Consider the following 20593-nt stretch of genomic DNA (forward strand, 5'->3'; position numbering starts at 1 on the left):
CGCTTACATACTTTCGCACACACACACATACATACAAGCAAACTATACTGGTGTTAGTTCAGTTTTTTACTTTTTCTTTATTTCTCCTTTTTATTTTCTTTTTAAAGGAAGCTTTTAATCAAAGAGCATTTTTGTTCATATATAGTTTTTACAGAAGAAAATACTATACAACCTTTTTTTCCCTCCTGAAACAATATTGTTGAAGATAACCATCTACACATCTAGTTGCCTATATTATGATCAAAGCCGTGTTTAGGAAATAATTCATAATTTCCTCGCCTCGCGTTTCCTTGTTTATATTCAACGGAGGCCAAGCAAACAAAAATCATTCTTCTCTCTTTTTTTTTTAATTTGGAGCGAAGCACTGCAATAATTTCCTCTGTATAGAATTCATTTAAATTACAGTCATCATTAGTGTTACTCATTAGACAAGCCAGGTTCTAGCATGCCTGTTTCATATTGAAATCATCCAATCTTGTAAGCAAAGAAAAAAAAAAATTTCCCCCCTTTTTTTTCTTAAATAAAACACAGAACAACAGTTCTTCGTCACACTGAAGACTATTTGTGCATCAAAGCAAAGTGAACTAAACAACATTGTAAAGCAAATTCCCTGTTAAAAGATATATGCCATAATTTCAAAAGGTAAAAATGAACCTAAAAAGTGCAAAAACACCCTAGAATTTTCTCATTGCAAGGTCACATAAATATTAAATAACTTCTTATTATTGGAGCGAAACCACAGCTGTTGTAAAGAGAAAACAAAAGCTTGAAACATTGTTTTCTGTCTGTACAATTCATAAAATCACACCCTTTCCATCACCAGCATTAACATTCATCGTGGTGCCTTTGTGATGTCTGTCCTCCATTCAGCCCTCTAGAAAAAAGTCTCTCTCCACGTTTCCTCTTCTTTTAGAAATAGATATATGATGCTTCTGAAAAAAGAAGCTTGAAAAAGCCAGTCTTCGTCCTCAGACTTTGTTGCAACTATTGTTTTTTTTTCTCCATGCTACAGAAACTGCGAAGGGAAAAGGAAAGAAAAATAACACCTACAAACATCCTTTCCCAACATTCAGAGACACTTGTCTCCTGCTCTGTATTTGATGGACACTTTAGGACATCTATTTGTGGATCAAAACAAAGACATAGCTGTAATCTCCTCCCATTCATACTGGGCAGTAGCACCATCATCACATTACAAACTCTCCTAAACACAGGGGGCGACGACTCTCGCCACTGAAACAGACCCATTTACAGTGAGACACCCCCACATCGTCTGGTCATGCCTGTGCAATTAGAGAATAATGCAAAAACAAACAAACAAAAAGCCATAGTAATGCAATCAATGTAAAAGATAAAACGTCTTAAATAGAGGCTTGCGTATCTGCTCTCATCTATACAAAAGTGCACTATGAATATGCGATGCCAAATGGGTCCTCACTGAAAAAAGGAGAAGGAACAGAAATCAAGTGAGAGCTAGCGTTCACTGAGATCAATGCTTTATGGCCTGAAGCTTTGCAGTCACTGTTTGTTTGTCCTGAAGATGCAGGCGAATGTCCACATGGAATGGAGCCTATGACACCACTGACCATGACAGCAGGTTTAAGTGAGAACTGTGATAACTGTAAATAAAAATAATAATAATAATAATAAAAAAAATCAACTGATCAACGGAGAAGCATACAAGTCAAAGCACTGATGCAGGCCCCTGCACTTCAATAACAATTAGAATAAGAATAATGACACAAGGTGTTTCTGAATCAATTATTTGAGCAACATTCTTTATAAAAGATTTCCTGCAATGTACGCTTTTCGTCTGTTTCTGGTTGGTACGAGGGTCCTGCAATCCAGTGACTGCAATTAAAATGTACATTAACAACCACACATCTACTTTATATAGATAGTCATATATAGAGAGATTGTTTTTTCCTTATTTTTTTTTCACACACAGAAAGTAACAAATGAAATCGAATAAATTAAAGTCAAACATGCACACACACACAAAAGACTGATGTGTAGGAAAAGGTTTACATAGCCACCCATGTGTAAAAGAGGGCCTCGTCTGTCTATTTCTCTGTTCATTTTTTAATGCATAATTAAATTAATAATGTTGGTCATCTTGTAAACATCATAATAAATCATTTTGGGCCTTCACTTTTCTTGTAGTTGGTTATTTTCTTGTCATCTGCTGCGTCTCTAAGCATGATAAATGAGGCCACTCAAACTTGCGTTTGTTCAGGGAATTCATAGTTCTCCTTCTACAGCATAGCTTAGGGCTCAGCCTCCGGCTCCTCTTTATCCAGTTGGGAAGTCTCAGCGTGGTTCATGGAAGCATCAAAACTCTCTCCATTGTCTTTTTCTACTTCTGGCTCTGGCATGGAATCTTCATACGAGTCTGTATTCATGTCCTCTTCGTCGTCATCGTCTTCGTCATCCTCCTCGACTATCGGCTCTTCCTCAGCCGACAGGTCGTCTTCGGGGTCGCCGGATGTGCCGGTAGTGTCATCCTGAGAGTGGCTCAGGCCCATTGAAGCAGCAGGGCCAGAACTGGTGGCCAGGGACAGTGGCTCCCGGTGCATCTTTTTGCTCAGGTCCATGGAGTCACTGAGGCCCAACCCAGCAGCGTTTTTCAGGAAGAACAAGGAACTGTTGGTGTCTGTCCCCAGGTTCAGAGAGCTGTCAAGGTTGACTGCTGAGCCCAGATGCTTGTACTCACTGACGGCTCCTGCCAAAGGGAGGTACATGGCCATGTTGTTGTGGGTCAGCCCCGGTGTGCCGGGTGAGGTTGGGGGCCTATTCATGGGCATTGGAGGCACGGCTAGGCCTGCATGGTGGTGGTGGTTGCCATCCTGGTTGGGGGAGACAGAAGGCAGCTCTCCCCTCTCTTGCTTCTCATGCTTGCGCTTGTGGGAATCCATCTGTGACATACCCACCACTGTGTGCTTGCACTCTGGGTAAGTGCAGTGGAAATGCGAACACTTGAGCTTGTACTTGCAGTCAGCCACCTCACAGTCCACGCTGGAGCTGAACTGGCAGAATCCGGCGGCGCTGATCACATCCTGCTTGCCGTGGTGCTTGCGGTGCGCCGTCACCTTGGTGCTGTCCGTGCAGCGGAAGCCGCAGCGCAGGCAGTGGAAGTGGGTGCTGTTGCCGGAGAACTGACAATCGGGGAAGTTGCAGCACAACGAAGACTTGAAGCGCTTGAAATCATCCAGGACCAGGTTGTCCACGCGGTCGTGGTGCTGGGCGTGCTTGTACATGTGAGTGCGGCCGCAGAACTTGTAGCCGCAGTTCTCCCGCGTGCAGTGATAGTGGGTTACCTTCAGGGAGAATTGACAGGCCGTATCCTTGCAGTCCTCATAGAGGTCGTAGCGGCGGAACCCTTCCAGCATCATACCTTCATCCAGCATCTTGCGAGATGAAGCGGTCTTGCGGCGCTTGCCGAAGGGTGACATGTCCTCGATGATCCAAAAGCGTTTCTTGGCCCCAGTTGCCGTCGGAATAGAGATGGTGTTACCTGTTTGCAAAAAAGGCATATACGGGTTAGACTTCACTCAGTACGACGAGCGGCAAAGCAATTCTGCAAGAAGGAGTAGCCACATGCGCCCTATCAAAGTTACCCACAAAGGTTCCTCCTACAGCAATGTACTATCTAATGTGATTCCATGCCATAATCAAACAGAGACAGTCCCATTTGTATAATGTACTGGTGACATTTTAATGTGATTGTCACGTCTAGGTATTGGGAGAGTTCAAAGGTGCTTCCGTACATCTGGCTTTATGGGAGAGCAGGTTTCCCTCCCATAAGCCTAAGGTCAGTGTTAATGATGTGCTCCCTGTCCTGGCCAGCAGGAATCACATGACTCTATTAAAGTCTGGCATGATTAAACCAGCCCTTTACAGCAGGCTACTAATGGACAGCATTTCAGACAGTGGACCTGATGGCAGGTGTGCAATGTACTACACAAGACTAAAACCACCACCTCGGTGGCTTGCATGAACTGCACTGCATGTGTAAAATGCTAAAGAGTTGTAACCTGCTAATAAGCCCTAGTTCAAACTACTGTGACTTTAGAGCTGCAGTGTTCGGTTGGAGACGGGATAAGTACCTGCAGCGTCCTGCACTATAGGGACGTCATTTTTAACCGAAGACGAAGTAGGAATGATGGGGCTGAAAGCTGGTGTGTTGGTTGGCATGACAACACTCCTAGTGGCTCCGAGAGAGGCGCTGAGCAGAGAGTATGACAGACAGGATGTGGAGAGGAGATATGGGAGCGAGGGGAGTGGTGGCCGGAGAAGAGCCGAGGAGAGAGATGGAGGCTGACTCTGGAACGCAGGCTGATGAGGAGGTGGAAGAGGAGGAGGTGCAGATTGAGAAGAAGGAGGAGAGTCAGCAGAGGTAGTGGTGGCAGGGACCTGACAGCCTGGTCCTACAGAGACACGGTGCCAAAGAAGGATGGTAACAGAGACAGGAAAGTACACAAGGGTGGGGAGGTAAAAAGGGAAAGAGATCAAGTAATGAAATAATGAAAGCCAAATGGTAACAAAAGTCAGACAACAGCCAAAAGCAACAGTGATGAGAATGGAAGATAACATTTGAAATCAAACTGTGAAACTAAAAATCAATTCAATGAAGGAAAGCTCAGATTCAAAGAGCAAAGGTCCAGATTTAAAGGTGCTGCAGCTGTAGCATTGTTAGGCAGTTCTCTAACGTACGCCTGTGAATTAGACCTGTCGCCCATCCCTTCAATCAAACGAGCTCTCTCAAAATCCCACATACAATGACTGACAGGCCTTCAAGTTAACTGATTGGCTAAAAAAGCACAGACTGCACCCAGATTATTTTTGGCTGTTTATAGAGTATAGGGCTGTCACAGAGTTCTTTGAGAGACATTTTATGTGCCATATTCCAAAAAAATCACTTTAAGCACCTTTAAGCCTAGAGGAAAATGGTCGATAACTTGTGCTATCTGTGTGTGGCTAATTTCAATGACAGTGGAGATGAGAAAAGTCTGGGATGCCTCCCTTATAAAAAAAACCTCATTCTTATGTAGGGAGGGGGATGGCATTCATCTGAGCGGTGCATGTGTGGAGGACTATATAACAAATTTAGTGCTTTATAATTTCATTAATATCATTACAATGGAAAACATTTGGTAGCTTTACGAGTCAGCTACAAGGAATGCAATGAGAGTGGGTGCAGGTTTTTACATTTCTCTTCGTAGGGAGGTTCAAAAGGCTAACATAAGGAATACAAGGACATTTTTTCTGACTGAACAAATCTTTAAATATTTGCTTCGTTGGCCACACTGAGCCTGTATTTTTATTCAGTCCATCTCATATATTGACAACCATAGTCATTACTGAGGTCGACTCACCTGCTGGCGAACTATCGTTGCCCACGGGGGTGCTGGTGCAACTGCGGTCTTGGTTGGAGGACTCTGAGGAGAGACCCAGTGGGCTTCCTCCACCGGTGTAGTCCATATAGTCATCATTCTCCTCCATCATGCTGGAGAAGTTGGAGGTCAAACTAGAGTGGCTGCCTACCACACCGGACGAAGCTAGACTGGCCATGTGCTGCATCTCTTCAGGTCGGTTGCCATGAGAGACCATCTAAAGTACAGCATACCAAACAATCCAATAAATGCCCGCTGAATAAAATCATTTGCATTCAAGTGGCAGGCATGAAAATATATAGAATTTCTTCAAAATCTCCAAAAGACGTCATCAATTTCTTCGTACCTGGGAAGGAACTCTGTCGAAGTTTTTACCCAGCATCCTCCTCATGTGTTTGCGGGCATGGGAGGTCATCTGGTGCTTGAGCAGGAAGGAGAACTGACAGCCCTCACGGATACAATGGAAGTGGCTGTTAACTTGGTTGTATTTGCACCCTGCAAGAGATGAGCGACAAAATGAACTTGAGCAAAGTCCGTCTTCATCACGCCTGGGTTTCAGGGACAACATACATCATGGATCCTCAATGAGGTAATGAGGACATTGTGCTTCCGTCCCGCGCCTGCATAATGCGGAGAGACAGAGCAGATGAGTCCAGTGTCACACTGAGAAAGTCGAACCTTTTGAAGATTAGACCTGTGGTGCTCTTTTATTACAATGACATCTCTTATTCAATTTGGAATTTACATAAATACATTCTGCATTTGGAGAAGCAATAATGCACAACCCTGCAAACCAAAGTAAACACACAATTATTTCCATATTAAATTCATTTTTCACGACCTATCTGTTGCTGGTGTATTTCCTCCCCCTCACGTCTGTCCCTTTGCTTTTTTTTTATTATATATTTTTTTCTACACAAAGGGCCCTACAAATTTTAATTGCTATATGTTTTCAAATTTAAAGACTGCCTCTGCGCACTAATCAAATATTGTAGGGTGCTCGTAATAATTTTTATTGTGAATAATGCGTGCTGAAATAATTGAAAGAGTAGCATTCAGGGCAGGTGCGGGCTTGCCCGTTACCATGGCACCCGTGGCACCGCGCAACAAGCTGCCTTGTTGTCAGATTGCTTTTGTACACAAGGGTGATATACTTTAAAAAGGCAGAGTTGAGTAAATATGAGCACATGCTGAAATATCAGGGCTCTTGTGCCACCAGATCCTGGTAACCTCATCACCGGTGTTCTGTTTAATGTTGCTGCCATGGATACCACTTTCCCAGTCCAGCTGAACCATCAATTCTTTATGACTCTACGGCTTGCTTTTGTCATATGTCCCTGGTTTATGCCACTAACAGTGCAACAGGAGAGACCTTATACTCTGTGGACACTTGTGATACTTTCCACTCCTCAATAAATGCTCTTTTTGTCTTAAAGGGGTTCTATTATGCTTTTTCACTTTTTAATTTGAGTCAGTGTGTAGTGTGTATGTTTGGGCATAAAAAAGATCTAGAAAGTTACAAATCTCAAAGTCCACTCCAAAGGGAGATATTTAGTTTTTAAAAAATCCCTTTTCAAGAACTACAATGAACGGCTCGTTTGGACTACAGCGTTGGTTTCTGGGCTTTGTGATATCACAAAGCGGCTCATTAGATATCATTAAAAATAATTCCCGCCTACAGAAATTTGAATGGTTGGGGGGTGGGGAGGGGCGAGGTTGTGGTTAGAACGCTTGGCAATTTTCGAACCACCAAGCATGACAGCATGTTCTAGTACACCCCCAAAACAAAATCAAGACTTTGTAAAAGAGCATAATTGGACCCCTTTAACTTAAAGGGACAGTTCACCCAAAAATGAACATTCGGTCATCATTTATCTTTCATAGAGTTAAAGCTTTTATACAGCTTCTGTTGGACCTACAGACCATAAAAACATATACTGACCTCTTTTTATTATGATTTTTGTTCTTTTATGGCTCAACAGCACCATCCCCATTCACAATCTCCATTTCTTCATGTTCCATAGCAGATGGGTTTGGCTCAAAAGGAGGGTGCACAATTTTTGGGTGAACTCTCCCTTTAAGAGGAGGGGAGTAGAAAGAAAATAAAATGCAAACTTTTAATCTGCCTGCTTGTGATGATGATCGAGGCTTGAAAAAGAGCAACACAAACAGACTGAGCTCGACAGGCACAGTAATTAACAAACATATGTAATTGCTCATTCCTGACAGGTTAAATATACCCAAGAAAACAACCTCTGTTTGATTGCCTACTATAAATACTGAAGTATTAATGTATGACAAAAAGGCAAGACACCATTTTTCTCGGCCTGTTTTCGGTAATATAAATAAAACGTCCCCAGTTTTACAATGAGACAAGACCATCTTTAATTCCGCCAAACGTGTTTGTTCTGCAAAATGTAAACGGCTGCCGGCGTGCTGACTCTGTTGTCAATGTAAACGGTTCAATTTACAAAATATCAATGCACAGATACTATTGAGACAACAGCTTCTGAGAAACATACTCAAAATTCAGTGAATAAGTGCGACGCGCAGCCGTTTCACGCTCTGTATGTTTTGCTGTGAACAGCATGGCAATTAGTGACTCAACTAGAGGAACGGCACTTTTCCTGTAGCCAGAGCCAGTGGAAAAAGTGTTTTCATAGCATCTATATGAAATTACAGTTACATCATCTCTGATTTCACACCATCTCTGATTCTTCCAGCTGCATTACAAACGAAGAGCTTGCAGTCACTGCTTGAGAATAACGTGGGAGCTCGGATGAACAGAGAGTGTTTGGAAACACGAGTAACTAATGTGAACAGTGACTGAAACAACGAAGAGTGTGGGAGGCTGGGACATGTAAGGATTGTACGATTTCATGATGCTGAATTCACTCAATTACTCAGCAAACCACACCGAATCAAGCAAATTCGATTTCCAAAGGGTTGAGGAAGGATTAAAGGAACATGACAGAATTGTAATTTTTATGCGAACCGTCACTCTGTGATCTAGACGTTTCTTTTAATACATGAAAAGCTGGTTCTTACCTAGTCTGCCACATTCTTCTCTCTTAGTGAAGTATTTGAAGCCGTTAATGGCACGTCTTTCAGCTTTCTCGTGCTTCTTGACGTGCCAGGGAAGTTTGGTGGTGATGTTGGTGACGAAGAAACAGCCGGGTCTCAGACAATGATAATGGCCCCTCATGCGAAACTCACAGTGCTGGAGAGAGCAGCAAATAAACAAAACTCATTTTGCACAAGTCTCCATGGTTCAGTTTTCTACAGTTAATTCACAAGCCAATTATTACATATTACATTAATTTACAATCATTACTAAACCAACCATCTTTTGAACAAAAATGGGGTCTGATCATTTGTCAGTTAGTTACTCATTACTCAGGGTACCAAAGGGAAGAAGTAGGTTACGTGTGCTCATTAAATCCTATTCCTCTTTCTTTCCCAGAGCATGTGACAGGACCAGCCTCACTGACCAGCGGAAATCTGAAGTTTAGGTTCACGTTGTAGCTGCTGACCCCAATAACAACACACCAATTAGTTCATTTGGCGATTCATCTATTTCTAAAACAGCTCTTTTATCAATTCATTAGTCTGTGTGTGCGTGCATGTGTGTGTCCTCCGCAATGTAACCTGTTTCTGCACCACCATCTGTTTCCAGAGAGGCAGTTCCCCCAGGAGCACATAAACAGAACCCACTCTACTCTGGAGAGGAGGGGGGAGCTCCGAGAAGTGGGGATGGGACGCATAAATGAATTCATTTAAACAGGTTTTGCTCCAAATGCAAGTTGCAGGAAGGGGAGGGCTTTTTTCTATTAATGATGGAATTTTTGATGAAAAGCAAAACTTGTTTATTTTATACAGCTTTGAGGTCTCCAAGGTGGTTTTCGTTTTTTTAGTTGGTTTGTTTGTTGTGGTGAAATAAATACTGTATGTACCTAGGCTTTTGTCTTCAGTGTTTTAAATGTCATTTATATGTTTTCAGAAAAGAGGGTGTTTGTCTGTGCAAAGGTTATTGCCATGGAGCTAGGGTGTTGGTGGTGGTTGCCAGGGTGTTGCTATTCATTTTATATATTTATTATTATTTATTTTATTTCATTTAATTTTTTTACAGTGGTTTCAGCATATTGCTATGAGTTCAGAGGGTGTACTGGGTGGTAGCTATGTGATTGTACCATCCTTCAAAATAAATAAATGCTAGGCATTTCTAGTTTTACGATTTGAAATAATTTAGACAACTTTATCATTTTTAATATTTTTTAAATAAGAAAATTGTAAATTATGGGTAAAAAATGGGTAGGCTGAGGCCAGTAAAGATTTTTTTTCCTGAAACATTGGAAAATTAATACTTTTATTCAGCAAGGATGCATTAATATGATAATTTTGATCAAATGTACACAAAATATTTATATTTTAAATAAATGTTGTTCTTTATGTTTATCAAAGAGTCCTGAAATTGTAAAATATTTAGCAGCACAAATGTTTTCAACATTGATGACAATAATAAATCTTTCTTGAACACCAAATTAGCATATTAGAATGATTTCTGAAAGATCACGCGACAGTGAAAAATTGAGTAATGATGCTGAAAATTCAGCTTTTTCAGGATTAAATGACATTTCCAACATTTCTTAAAATAGAAAACGGTTATTTTAAATTGTAAACATATTTCACAATATTATTGTTTTTACTGTATTTTTGATCAAATAAATGCACCCTTGGTAGATATCTTTCAAAATGCTTAAAAACTCTTACCAACCTCAAATCTTTGAACGGAAGTGTACAGTGTGTGCCACTAATAAAGACACAATAATGAATGTTTGATACAATATTACCTCTAAAAATCAAGCTCACCTGGTTAGGACAAAGACACTGCAGAGAATAGTAGGAGAACTGGTCTCGCACATTCAGCAGGTTGTTGTTGGGGTTAATGTGGTCCAGGCAATGTGATTCAGCCTTCCCGGATGTCTTACACACATATTTGCAATTTCCAAACAGACAGTGGAAGTGGAACTTATTCGAGTATTTGCAGTCTGTGGCCAGACAAGGATCACTGTGGGAGATAAGCGTGACGAAACGTCTGTCAGATATTTAAAACTGCACAAAAGACATGGAAATACAGGCAGCACAGACCATTCAAATCATACCACCACGGTATCATGAATTTACAAGAATGACAACGTCTACTCACTTCTCCTGAAACTGCAGGAAGCCAGGCTTGACCTGAGGCCTGGCGTTTTCCAGCGAGGTGGTGGCCAGAGGGGAAGTGGCTGGCATACTGGGCATGGAGGCAGGAAGTTGGGGGATCGATCCGGCCAGCTGCTTCCAGGCTTGGAGAGAAGAGGAAGAGCTGTAGCCCCCTGACACAGCCAGGCTGGGCACCTCCATAGGAGGTGTCTTGGCCATGGAAATGGGGGCAGCCATTTGATTAGGGGCGCTATCATTGGATTCCTTGCTCTCGTTGAAAGGGGGCTCCGATTTAACCTTCAGGCTGGCTCTGAAGTGGAAGCTAATGACAGAGAGGTGATTCACCCATTAGAGCTGCCAAACATAGTAGCAAATTAACATTACTAGATCATAATCATGTAAATTTTGTGTACGTGTGCGTATGTGCGCTTGTGTGTTGGTGTGAACCTTAACATTTAAAAACTGATTTATATTCATTATGTTTGATTGCAATGCAATCTAGACTAGAACTAGATCGCTTCTCACTTGGCGTGTTTGATGGCTCCGTCCACCGTGCTGAAAAGCGCCCCACAATCTTCCACTAGGCAATGAAAATGTATCTTGTGCAAGAAATCACACTGGGCTTCACAGAAATCGTCAGTGTCATACCTGTACAAAGATTGTAAGAAAGAGGATGTAAAGGGTCGAACTGCTCGTAAATCCAGGTCAGTTACTCTCGTATTCTCAGTTTAGCTCATCAAGATCTGACTTTGAATAAGATGTTTTTTTTTTGTTTTTTTACGTGAACTATGCCTGAGCCAAAAGCAGCAGGTCTCTAGCTGAGACATTTTGCTAGGGCTTTGTAACTAAATGCTGTACATAACATCACATGCTCTGGATAAATCTTCTCTTTCCACATAACAACCTGGGAACAAACACTGTGGATGGCACTGACAAGCAAAAGAGTACATCATAAAGATGGATGGTGACAAAAACCAGACACCATCTTCAACAAAACACAGAGGATGTGCAGCCAAGACATGGCTGAGTTTTCTGTAATGGAAGATTTATATGGGCATACTGGTGATAGATGACATAAATAACATGATTTAAGGTTACAATTTATAGGTATGTATAAGGGAAAGTGCAACTGTTCACCATTTCTTTTCATGTTTTCGCTTGAAAATTACATTTGGAAACTTAGGGTGTAATGGAGTTAGCATACAGGTAAAATCGTAAGGATATAAAAAATAAATAATAATAATTAATAAAATAATTAAATTTAAAAAATAATGTTCGATTGAATAAATAAAAGTAAATACAAATGAAAAATATAACGAAAAATAAAAAGCATTACAAAAAGAAAGACTCACATAACTAATGTGAAAGAAAATTAAACAAGTCTCAGTTCCATGCTTTAAAAAAAGTGTAGACGAGACTTTGAAAAGTAAAACTAAAGCTGGAAACGACTATAGGGACACAAGATGATTTCAGGCACCTGCACAGGTAGGTCCTCCACTGCTCATTGTGTTTCTCTGGGTTTGACCTCTTCATTAACCTACTGAGATACTGAGCTGCGTCTGAGCCGTCTGCCGCCTGAGCTCCCTGCAGCTCTGACTTCAGATCCAAAGCACTGAAGAAACCAGGATTCATCTACACACAAACACATGCTTAGGCACGTTTCATCACACAGTTTGCAAAAAGACTAGTTCTTCTCGAGGACAGATCAAACACACAAGTGTTTTCGTGCGCTTTATGTGTGAGGCTTCAAATGTGTTTCCGTTCAGTACTGTATATGAAGCAGAGAGAGAGACAGGAAGAGAGAGAGAGAGAGCTGAGCTAAGCCGTCAGCAGAACTAGAGCGAGTTTTCTATTTAAATCATCAAGGTAATGGTACATGCACACCATTTATATTAGTCATAGAAGATATATGATTAAAACAATGTCCATTTTAATCCCCACAAAAACACACAACATTTAAATATCTGTTCGGCACCATTTCTTCTTTTTAAAAAATGAGGGTGACAGTTGCTCTTTTTCTACATGCTGACTTTTTAATCAAATAATTTATAAAGTCCATAAATAAAGATAGAGCAGATGGAGGAGAAAAAGAAGAAAGCCTGAGAAAAAAAAAGCACGGAGAGTTCAAAACAGCTCATCAAAAAACAAACATCTCTATATATCTGCCGTGGCAACCGGCTCCTGCTTCATTATATTAATTTGCGAGCGGCGGGCTGAAATTACACTGTATGAAAAATGGCTGGAAAATTTAAATGATACAAACTCATCCTATTAGCGGTGAAACATTAAAAAACAAACAGCCCCCTCTGCATCCTGCTAATTTGTCTTGGGATGAAAAGCGTTTGATGGATGAATCTTACCTTATTCATAAGTGAGGATAAAAGAGATGTATTTCCCGGCGCAGGGTGTCCGTTTGATTCAGCGCTAGAACACGCAAAACGAACAGTGTTTAGGCAGGATTTGCATGAGAACAGTAAATATTATAATTTATCCGAGATTGTGAATATACAATGAAGAAAAAAAGCGAGGGAGCCTGGAAATTAGGGTTTATGCAAACACACTTTCATCTAAATGAATGTGCAAACATGTCATGCCTCATACTTGATGTGCATTATGAAAAGAGGGCATTGTGGGAGAATTTTTGCATTCGTATGATGGATTTCCTCAAAGGAGGCCTCGGCGCTGGGAGAAGGAGGGAGCGTGTAAATCTCGTCCTCCTTGATCACTCCACAGACCCACCTTGTGAAGGGGGTTTTAACAAGAGCACTCACATTAATTAACACAATACGGCATTATTCGAGAGATAAATCACGGCGGGGCGGGGCGGGCCTGGGCGCGAGCCGAGAGGAGGAGGATGATGGGATACCTGTGGTCTTTCTTGCTCAGGTCCAGGCTGTGCTCCTGGATGAACTCCTGGGAGGCCGCGGAAGTGCCGTCCACCGGCTCCTGCTTCACCACGACCGGATTAAACCGGCCTGCCTGAGCCAGCTGGCCCATCCCTGAGGAGAGAGAAGGAGAAAAACAAAGTTATTGTTGGTCAGCATTATTCCGCCGTGATGAGATCCAATCTGACTTCTGTCCCGGCCAAGGAGAAGACCAGGAGTGATAATTATTGCGGAATTATGTCAGGCCGTCAAGGCGTTTAAATGTTGATTGAGAGGCAGCAGGAATGAGGGAAAAAGACTTCGTTTTCAGCAGCGCTTGTCACAACTCATTTGCAGCCCTGCCTCTTAACTGGTCATTAAGAGGCATGCTAATGCTGAGGGAAAGTGGCAGATCCAGACTGCCCGCCCCTCCCTGCCGTCGCCGTGTGTCCTTGTTGGCCCACTGACGGAAGCCACTGAGCATGCCCGAAAGGAACATCTGCTTGTCCGTCAGATTAGAGGTGACAGCCAATCAGATCGGTTCAAATAGCATGACCTCTCGATCGGATTTTCAAAATAGGTATGCAGACGACGTGGAGAGGAGGAAGGAGGTGGGAGGGACACTGACGGGAATGCGACCTGGCTTTTCCTCCAATCCCCAAATGATTGAAATATTAATTTGTCCTAAGGCTATACAGAGAAAGCCAGGCTTTTGGTAGCCACTAAGTGGTATTTTATTAAAAAACGGCTAGGAGTTCAAGGCACAAAGATGGAGCGCTGAGTGCATCAGCAGTGATTGCGAGGTCGGGGTGGACGTTGTTTAAGAAACCTGGCCTGCTGAGGAAAAGTGACAGCTAGCATCCACCCTGCCCTTGGCCTTCAGTTCAGAGGGCATGGCATTTAACCATGTGAAAAGAGAAGAGAGCCACTACTTTGGGTCACAACACAAGTTTATCAGACAGTGTCACTCTAACCTTCCTGACGCGTGTGATTTGACTGTGCTGGTTATGGAGGTGAACTAATGACTCATTGTGATGTGTCGGCTTTAAGCGCATCACATCCTAATAAAGTTGGTAGCTCATCCCAGCCCTATTTTCAGTCTTCTGCTGCATGTGTCGCTCAGTTGACTAATTACCGCCTGTCTTTTCGCCTAAAACTAGTCTAGTTCGTCCACCTCCAATCCATACAAATCTGTGGTCTTTATGTGTGAGAAGTACGATGCACTGATATTAACCTCCCCGCCTGTCCGTAAATGACTCTGCCCTACATCAGCCTTCTACACTTTCTACTCTCTCGTTTTTTTTTCTGGGTATAAACTGCCTGACGTTAACAAGGGACGTTTAAATAACGACCATGTGAGGAGAGAGTCATTAAACCTTCAGCTTTGCCGTTTCTATGACAAAAATCGGTGATGATCTAAGAGAGAGAGGAGGGAAAAAACGCACATGCTCACGACGTTGTGTTTTTCTGGAAATTATCCAAGAATAATGTTGTACTGTGTAATTACCTCAACGAAGTTACTGAACTCATGAAAGATCATTTGTACTGGGTGTCTAATTAGCGAACCCCTCAGATTTCAAGATCCTCCGAAACACTCTGGGGGTGAGTGTGGATTTTAAAAAAGTGAGTATTCAACTAGGAAATAACGCCACCTGAACAAATTAGCAAGCTACTCTTTTTACACAGTCAGACTGAGATGTGTTTTCTTTGCAAACTGGCCCTTGACTAAAAAAAAGAGTTTGAAAAAACAACAAAGCTGTTTGAAAATAGCCGCAGTAAACATCGTTCTCTCTTTTCTAACGCTGAGCTTTGACCACATCCTCTTCAAATTTTACCCAAATGTCCTGTTCACACGTCTTTTCTGAGCTAACGTGTTAAATTAGCAATGCCACATTATGATCTGCACTCTCAATTCTGCCTAGTAGGGGATTTTCTTTCTCTACTTTTCTCGAAGTTACCAAAACTAAATGCAAGGTGCTCACACATGAGATAACATGCTCATTTTATTTGCCTTCTTGTAGGGTTGTAGGACTTTTATGAGAAGATCTGTTCCTGCAAAGGCTGTGACGGCCTTATAGCAGCCAAAAAACTTTTAAGGATCTTCCAAAAGGGAGGGACAATTAACATACCATGTTTTTTTTTAAATATATATATATACACACATATATATATATATATATATATATTTGTAGTACCTGCAGTACCATGTACAATAAGCATTATTCATGGTAATCATTCAGTACCATGGTATATATTGAAGTACAGTACCATAAAGCCCCCACAGTACATTTTTGGTGAGGAAACTCTTTTACTCACTTGCCTAAAATGGCTAAAGAGTAATGGCGCTTTTCCACTACATGGTACGGCACGGTTCACTTTTGGGGGGTTCTACACTGGGTACAGTACCTGGTACTTTTTTTAGTACCACCTCGGTTGAGGTTCCAAGTGAACCGTACCATTACCAAAACGTGACGTGTCAACTCTGCTGATTACTGATTGGCCGTAGAGAATCGTCACTACCTGCGTCACTGAACTTGCGACTCAAACACAACAGAACCGCTAGATTTAAATCAGCACAGCCAGCGAGGGATCGAACGCAACTGTTTTGAATGAGCGCACCTTTTTTAACAACCAAAAAGTGGCTGTTTCGTTGTCTGTTGAGGAAGTACAGACGTTCCTCTCATTGATAGCAGAGGAGCGGATCCAGCGAGAGCTTGATGGGGCGACGCGGAATGAAAAAGTTTTTCAGGAGTCGCAGCAATAGAGGCGGCGCGACTATAACGACATGTGAATAATCCCGCCCACTCTAAAGCGGTACTGAACTGCAGTGGAAACGCAAACCGAGCCGAGCCGTGCTGAGCCGAGTCGTACCACGCAGTGGAAAAGCGCCATAAGAGACTTCACAGACTCCACATCAGTGTTTTCATACCGAAACAAGTAGTGCTTTTATATACACACACCAGCACATACACAAATCCCCCTCTCTGGAGTGCTGAGTCATTTCTGCTTCAACAGTTTCTGATATTTCTTCCTCTATATCAGAGTGCATATAAAAAGCTGCTTTGTACCTCCAATTTCTCAACTTAATATTATTCAAGCTCCATTTGGTTGGAACGAGTGCACGCTCAGATAAGAGGCCGGTGATGAGGAAGCATGTAGAACACCGGCCCTGGGATCCTCCTGAGAATGCTATTAGAGGCAGCTTTACAGAGCCCACTCACTAGTTCAGCACTTATCTGCTAATGGATTGTGGGTATCATGACAATGATCGCTGCAATAACAAGACTAGAGCAGCAAACCAGCCCTTTAATATTTTGCCCTAATCCTGAAATCAGAGATTTGAGCAGCGTCTGTGGATAGCATGAGCAGATGACCTGAAAGTACCCTTTCACTGACGGGTAGGTACTGAGAAAGAGAAACACATGGGCAGAGTGACCCAGAGAACTGATGTTCTCATGATTAAACGCAGTGAAGAAAACTGATCCTTTGACAAAGTATCTTTTTTAAAAAGTATATTTTTTCACTCCTGTTATAGATATTAACATTGGGAATATTTAGACCAGTGGCACTTAACCGGTTTTGCTTAAAGATTTTGCTGAAAAGTTTTACATTATCAGAAGAAAGAAAAAACGAAAAAAACTTAAATCAAATCTTGAAACTGATTAATATTAGAGATGCACAATATGTTTATTATATATAAATATTTATTATTTATTATGTTTATTATTTACCAATATATTACAATATCGGTTATCGGCCGATATCACAGATTTTTTTTTTATCAGTATTATTTTTTTTTCACAATGTACATTACAATTGTGATGTAAAGCCTAAATTCACTTAGTAGAATTTAAAATGATTTTAGTTTTTAGTGCTTTAATTTTAATTTATTTAGACAAAACAGCATAATCTTAATACTGGAGATCTATCGGCCATAATATGAAAATACATATCGGCTTATCAGTACTGAGAAGAAATTTAATTAATAATAATATTTTAATTATTATTAAATTTAATGATTTTAATATTAACATTAATGATTACATTGAAATTGTATCATATGTATCATAATATTAAACTTACTGTCTATAATCTATGTAGCATTTAATATGATTGATTTTAGTTTTTAGTCATTTATTTAAAAATAAAATATAATATTAATATCTGCCACTTATTAGTCATAATATCAGCTATAATCATAAAATCAGCCATTTATCGGTTATCAGCCATAATATGAAAATAATGATCGGTTTATCGATATTGACCAGAATTTACATATTATTATAATATTTATTACTAATGACTAATATTTAAATTTATAATTCAATTAATAAATGTTATAATTACTGTGTGCAACCCACCAGTTGAGAATCACTGATCTAAACAATATTCATTTTACAAATGAATAATACAGTATGACATGAACAGACCTGCATCCGGGTTACTGGATGGCTTCAGGGCAGCGGCTGCCAGTCGGGCCATCATGGGCGATATTAGACCCTTGCTGGCCGACATCTTCTCCATAATGGATGATGCAGCAAAAGAAGTCGGTGTGGATGCTACAGTAGCAGCGGCTGGGTCCCCAGTCGGGGTGGAGGTCAGGGGTAGAGAATCGCTAGGCATGGAGTGACCTCCGGAGGTGGCGGCAGAGATCAGACCGGCGGTAGAGGGCGTGAGCGACATGGGCATTCTGGGAATGAGGGGAAAGAAGGGGTTGGAAACACCTGCCAGTGCGCTGTTGGAAAGTGCTAGGGCCATGGGCACGTTGCTGGGCAGAACCTGGGACAGTAGGGTGGAAATACGGCTGGCTGGAGGCAGAGCGGTGGTGGGCTTGATGCTGTGGCTGGAGGACATGGTGGTGGTGGGAGTGGACAGCATGTGCTGTACAGTAGAGGACTGCTGGGTTGTTGGAGAAGCACTTAAGCTGGAGTTCTTGCTGCTAATGGCTGAGTAGTCCATGAGGTCATCATTGCTGGACTCTTCCAGCTCCTCTTTGGGCAACAGGAAGGAGGAAGTGAGGCCCAGCACGCCCGAAGAGCGAATGTGGCGGCGCTCGTGCTTGCGCTTATGTGAGGTCATCTGGCTGGTGGAGGTAAAGGTGAAGCCGCAGCCTTGGCGTATGCAGTGGAAATGGTTGGTGGCCTTGCTGTAGACGCAGCCTTCGTACTTGCACTCCTCGTATTTGTAAAACTTCTTGAAGCCGTCCTTGGCGTAAGCGTCGTCTTTGATGTGATAGCTCTTGTGCTTCTCGATGTCACACTTGTTCTTGAAGGTGAAGGTACAGCCTGGGCGTCTGAGAGGTGGAAAGGTAAAGGATTAAACTCTTAAATGCCAATTAACACACATTAAATTGAATTTGAGCAGCCATCATACCTGCAGTGGAAGTGGGTGGTCTTCTGCCCGTAGAACTGGCACCCAACCGTCCCACAATCCTCAGTGGCCCGGAACCTCTGGAAGCCATCGTTGATCAGCTGTGCATTTTTCTTATGGAAGTTCTCATGAGTCATGACATCAGAAGTGCTTGTGTACACCTTGTTGCAGCCCACCTGACAGACAGGAAATGAAAAAAAAGTGCTTTCATGAGACAAAGCGTGTGCACGGTTTGGAAATAAACACCATGTGTGAGTTTCAGTTTGTTGCACTGGATGAAATATGCTCGGTATGAAACAGTGGCTTGGTGCTTGAGCTCTTGTAGTGTGCAGGGACATGAAAACAACAACTCGAGATGTGACACAAAAATAGTCAGTTTGGTGATGAACTCAATGTGGGGAGCAAAGAAACAGGTGACCTAAAAAAATGAGCAGGAAACATTTTCTCAAGATCTGAGCTTTGTTAAAAATGTACTCTTGAGACAACAACTCATAAATATGAAAAGCAAACCCTTTACCCAAAAAAGCAGGTGTGCGTTTCATGAAAACAGCTTCAAAGAGATAAAAGACAGGACTATTTTTTTGTGTGTGTGATTTGCAATATGTGGCATGCAAAAGCAGCATGGTGAGGTGGCTTGTGGTTGAAACCTTCTTCCATTTAAGGTTTTAAGTCTATATTAGAGGTCTCTGCTTTAGGAAAAGTGTCAGGGGGGTTGTTCAGGGAGACTGTCACTTAGTTCGGTTTGAAAGGCTCTGTTACTCAACAGCAGCACTCAGGAGCTCTCTGGGCAGCAGATGAACATGAACTAATGTTTGAATTAAAACCAGCAATTGTATATCATCTCTGGCACTTTTCACCCGTGCAAACAGGGCAACTTGGCCATATTCAGTCAAACAATGAAAAAAATGCCACTCTGTTTTTTCTCCGTAAATCAAGTGCCAACATCTGCCTGTTCTCACCGCTGTTAAAACAAGAGCTGAAATGTCTAATAACAATTACGCCGTTAGGGAGGCTTTAAAAAAAGAGAGAATATATCTCAAGTCCCGGGCCACTGTAGCCTGCGGGTAAAAAAGCACTCGACTCACAAGTGACACCTTGAAAATAAGCAGATGTAAAGAATTAAACAGATCTGGTGGGAAATAATCTTTAACTCGCCACTTGGTACTAAAAGATGAAAAATGTTGAGTTCATATAAACAACTCATAGAATTTCATCCATGCCAATTAAGGAGTGAGAAAGAAAGGGGGCGATGGGAGAGGAGGTGTACACCCTTTTCATCCTTTTAATTTTTCTTTCATTTATTCTGACAACTTCTGTCTTATAAATAATAATAAAAAAAAACGCACTTAAATGGTCAAGGAAAAAGTTAAAGAACTTCAGTGTCCTTAAAGATTATTGCATCACACAAAATAGTCTGTGCCATTCGCCTGCCACTAATATTGTGCATGGAAAGTAGATTTTAGGTATTATTCCACAGCTTTTATTTCGTAATATTCATGAAAACTGAATTTAATATTTTGTCTCAAATCTTGTACATGTAGGGGAAGTTGTATTTGCATGTGAGGGTGAATGTGCAGTTTTTTTTCTTTTTTTTCTTTTTTTTGCAAACTAGGGGGTTTTTGCTGTGGTTTACCTGCATGCAGTGGTAGTGGGTACTCTTGCCATTGAGATGGCAGCCGTGGTAGTACACACTGCAGTCATCCAAAGGGCTGAAACGCATGAATCCATGCTGCAGGGAGTTGTCCCGCTTCTTATGCATGTTAT

General features: G+C 41.7%; 1 protein-coding gene across 1 annotated transcript in view; it reads right to left on the bottom strand.

The window, feature by feature from the left end:
* Window positions 1–338: 338 nt before the first annotated feature.
* Window positions 339–20593, bottom strand: part of LOC107571541 (zinc finger protein castor homolog 1-like) — an 83408-nt gene continuing 63153 nt past the window's right edge. Inside the window, exons 9-21 of the mRNA XM_016257866.1 lie at window positions 18833–19005; window positions 17890–18752; window positions 13462–13594; window positions 12956–13019; window positions 12073–12227; window positions 11121–11243; window positions 10600–10917; window positions 10263–10461; window positions 8442–8613; window positions 5740–5888; window positions 5376–5610; window positions 4107–4427; window positions 339–3514 (exon numbers count right to left, since the gene is read on the bottom strand). Of these exons, the coding sequence (XP_016113352.1) occupies window positions 2268–3514; window positions 4107–4427; window positions 5376–5610; window positions 5740–5888; window positions 8442–8613; window positions 10263–10461; window positions 10600–10917; window positions 11121–11243; window positions 12073–12227; window positions 12956–13019; window positions 13462–13594; window positions 17890–18752; window positions 18833–19005 (4152 nt within the window). The 3' untranslated portion in view covers window positions 339–2267. The remainder of the gene's footprint in view (window positions 3515–4106; window positions 4428–5375; window positions 5611–5739; window positions 5889–8441; window positions 8614–10262; window positions 10462–10599; window positions 10918–11120; window positions 11244–12072; window positions 12228–12955; window positions 13020–13461; window positions 13595–17889; window positions 18753–18832; window positions 19006–20593) is intronic.

Source organism: Sinocyclocheilus grahami, unplaced genomic scaffold (genome assembly GCF_001515645.1).
Source record: "Sinocyclocheilus grahami isolate Dianchi unplaced genomic scaffold, SAMN03320097.WGS_v1.1 scaffold29.1, whole genome shotgun sequence".
In the NCBI taxonomy this organism is placed as follows: Eukaryota; Metazoa; Chordata; class Actinopteri; order Cypriniformes; family Cyprinidae; genus Sinocyclocheilus; species Sinocyclocheilus grahami.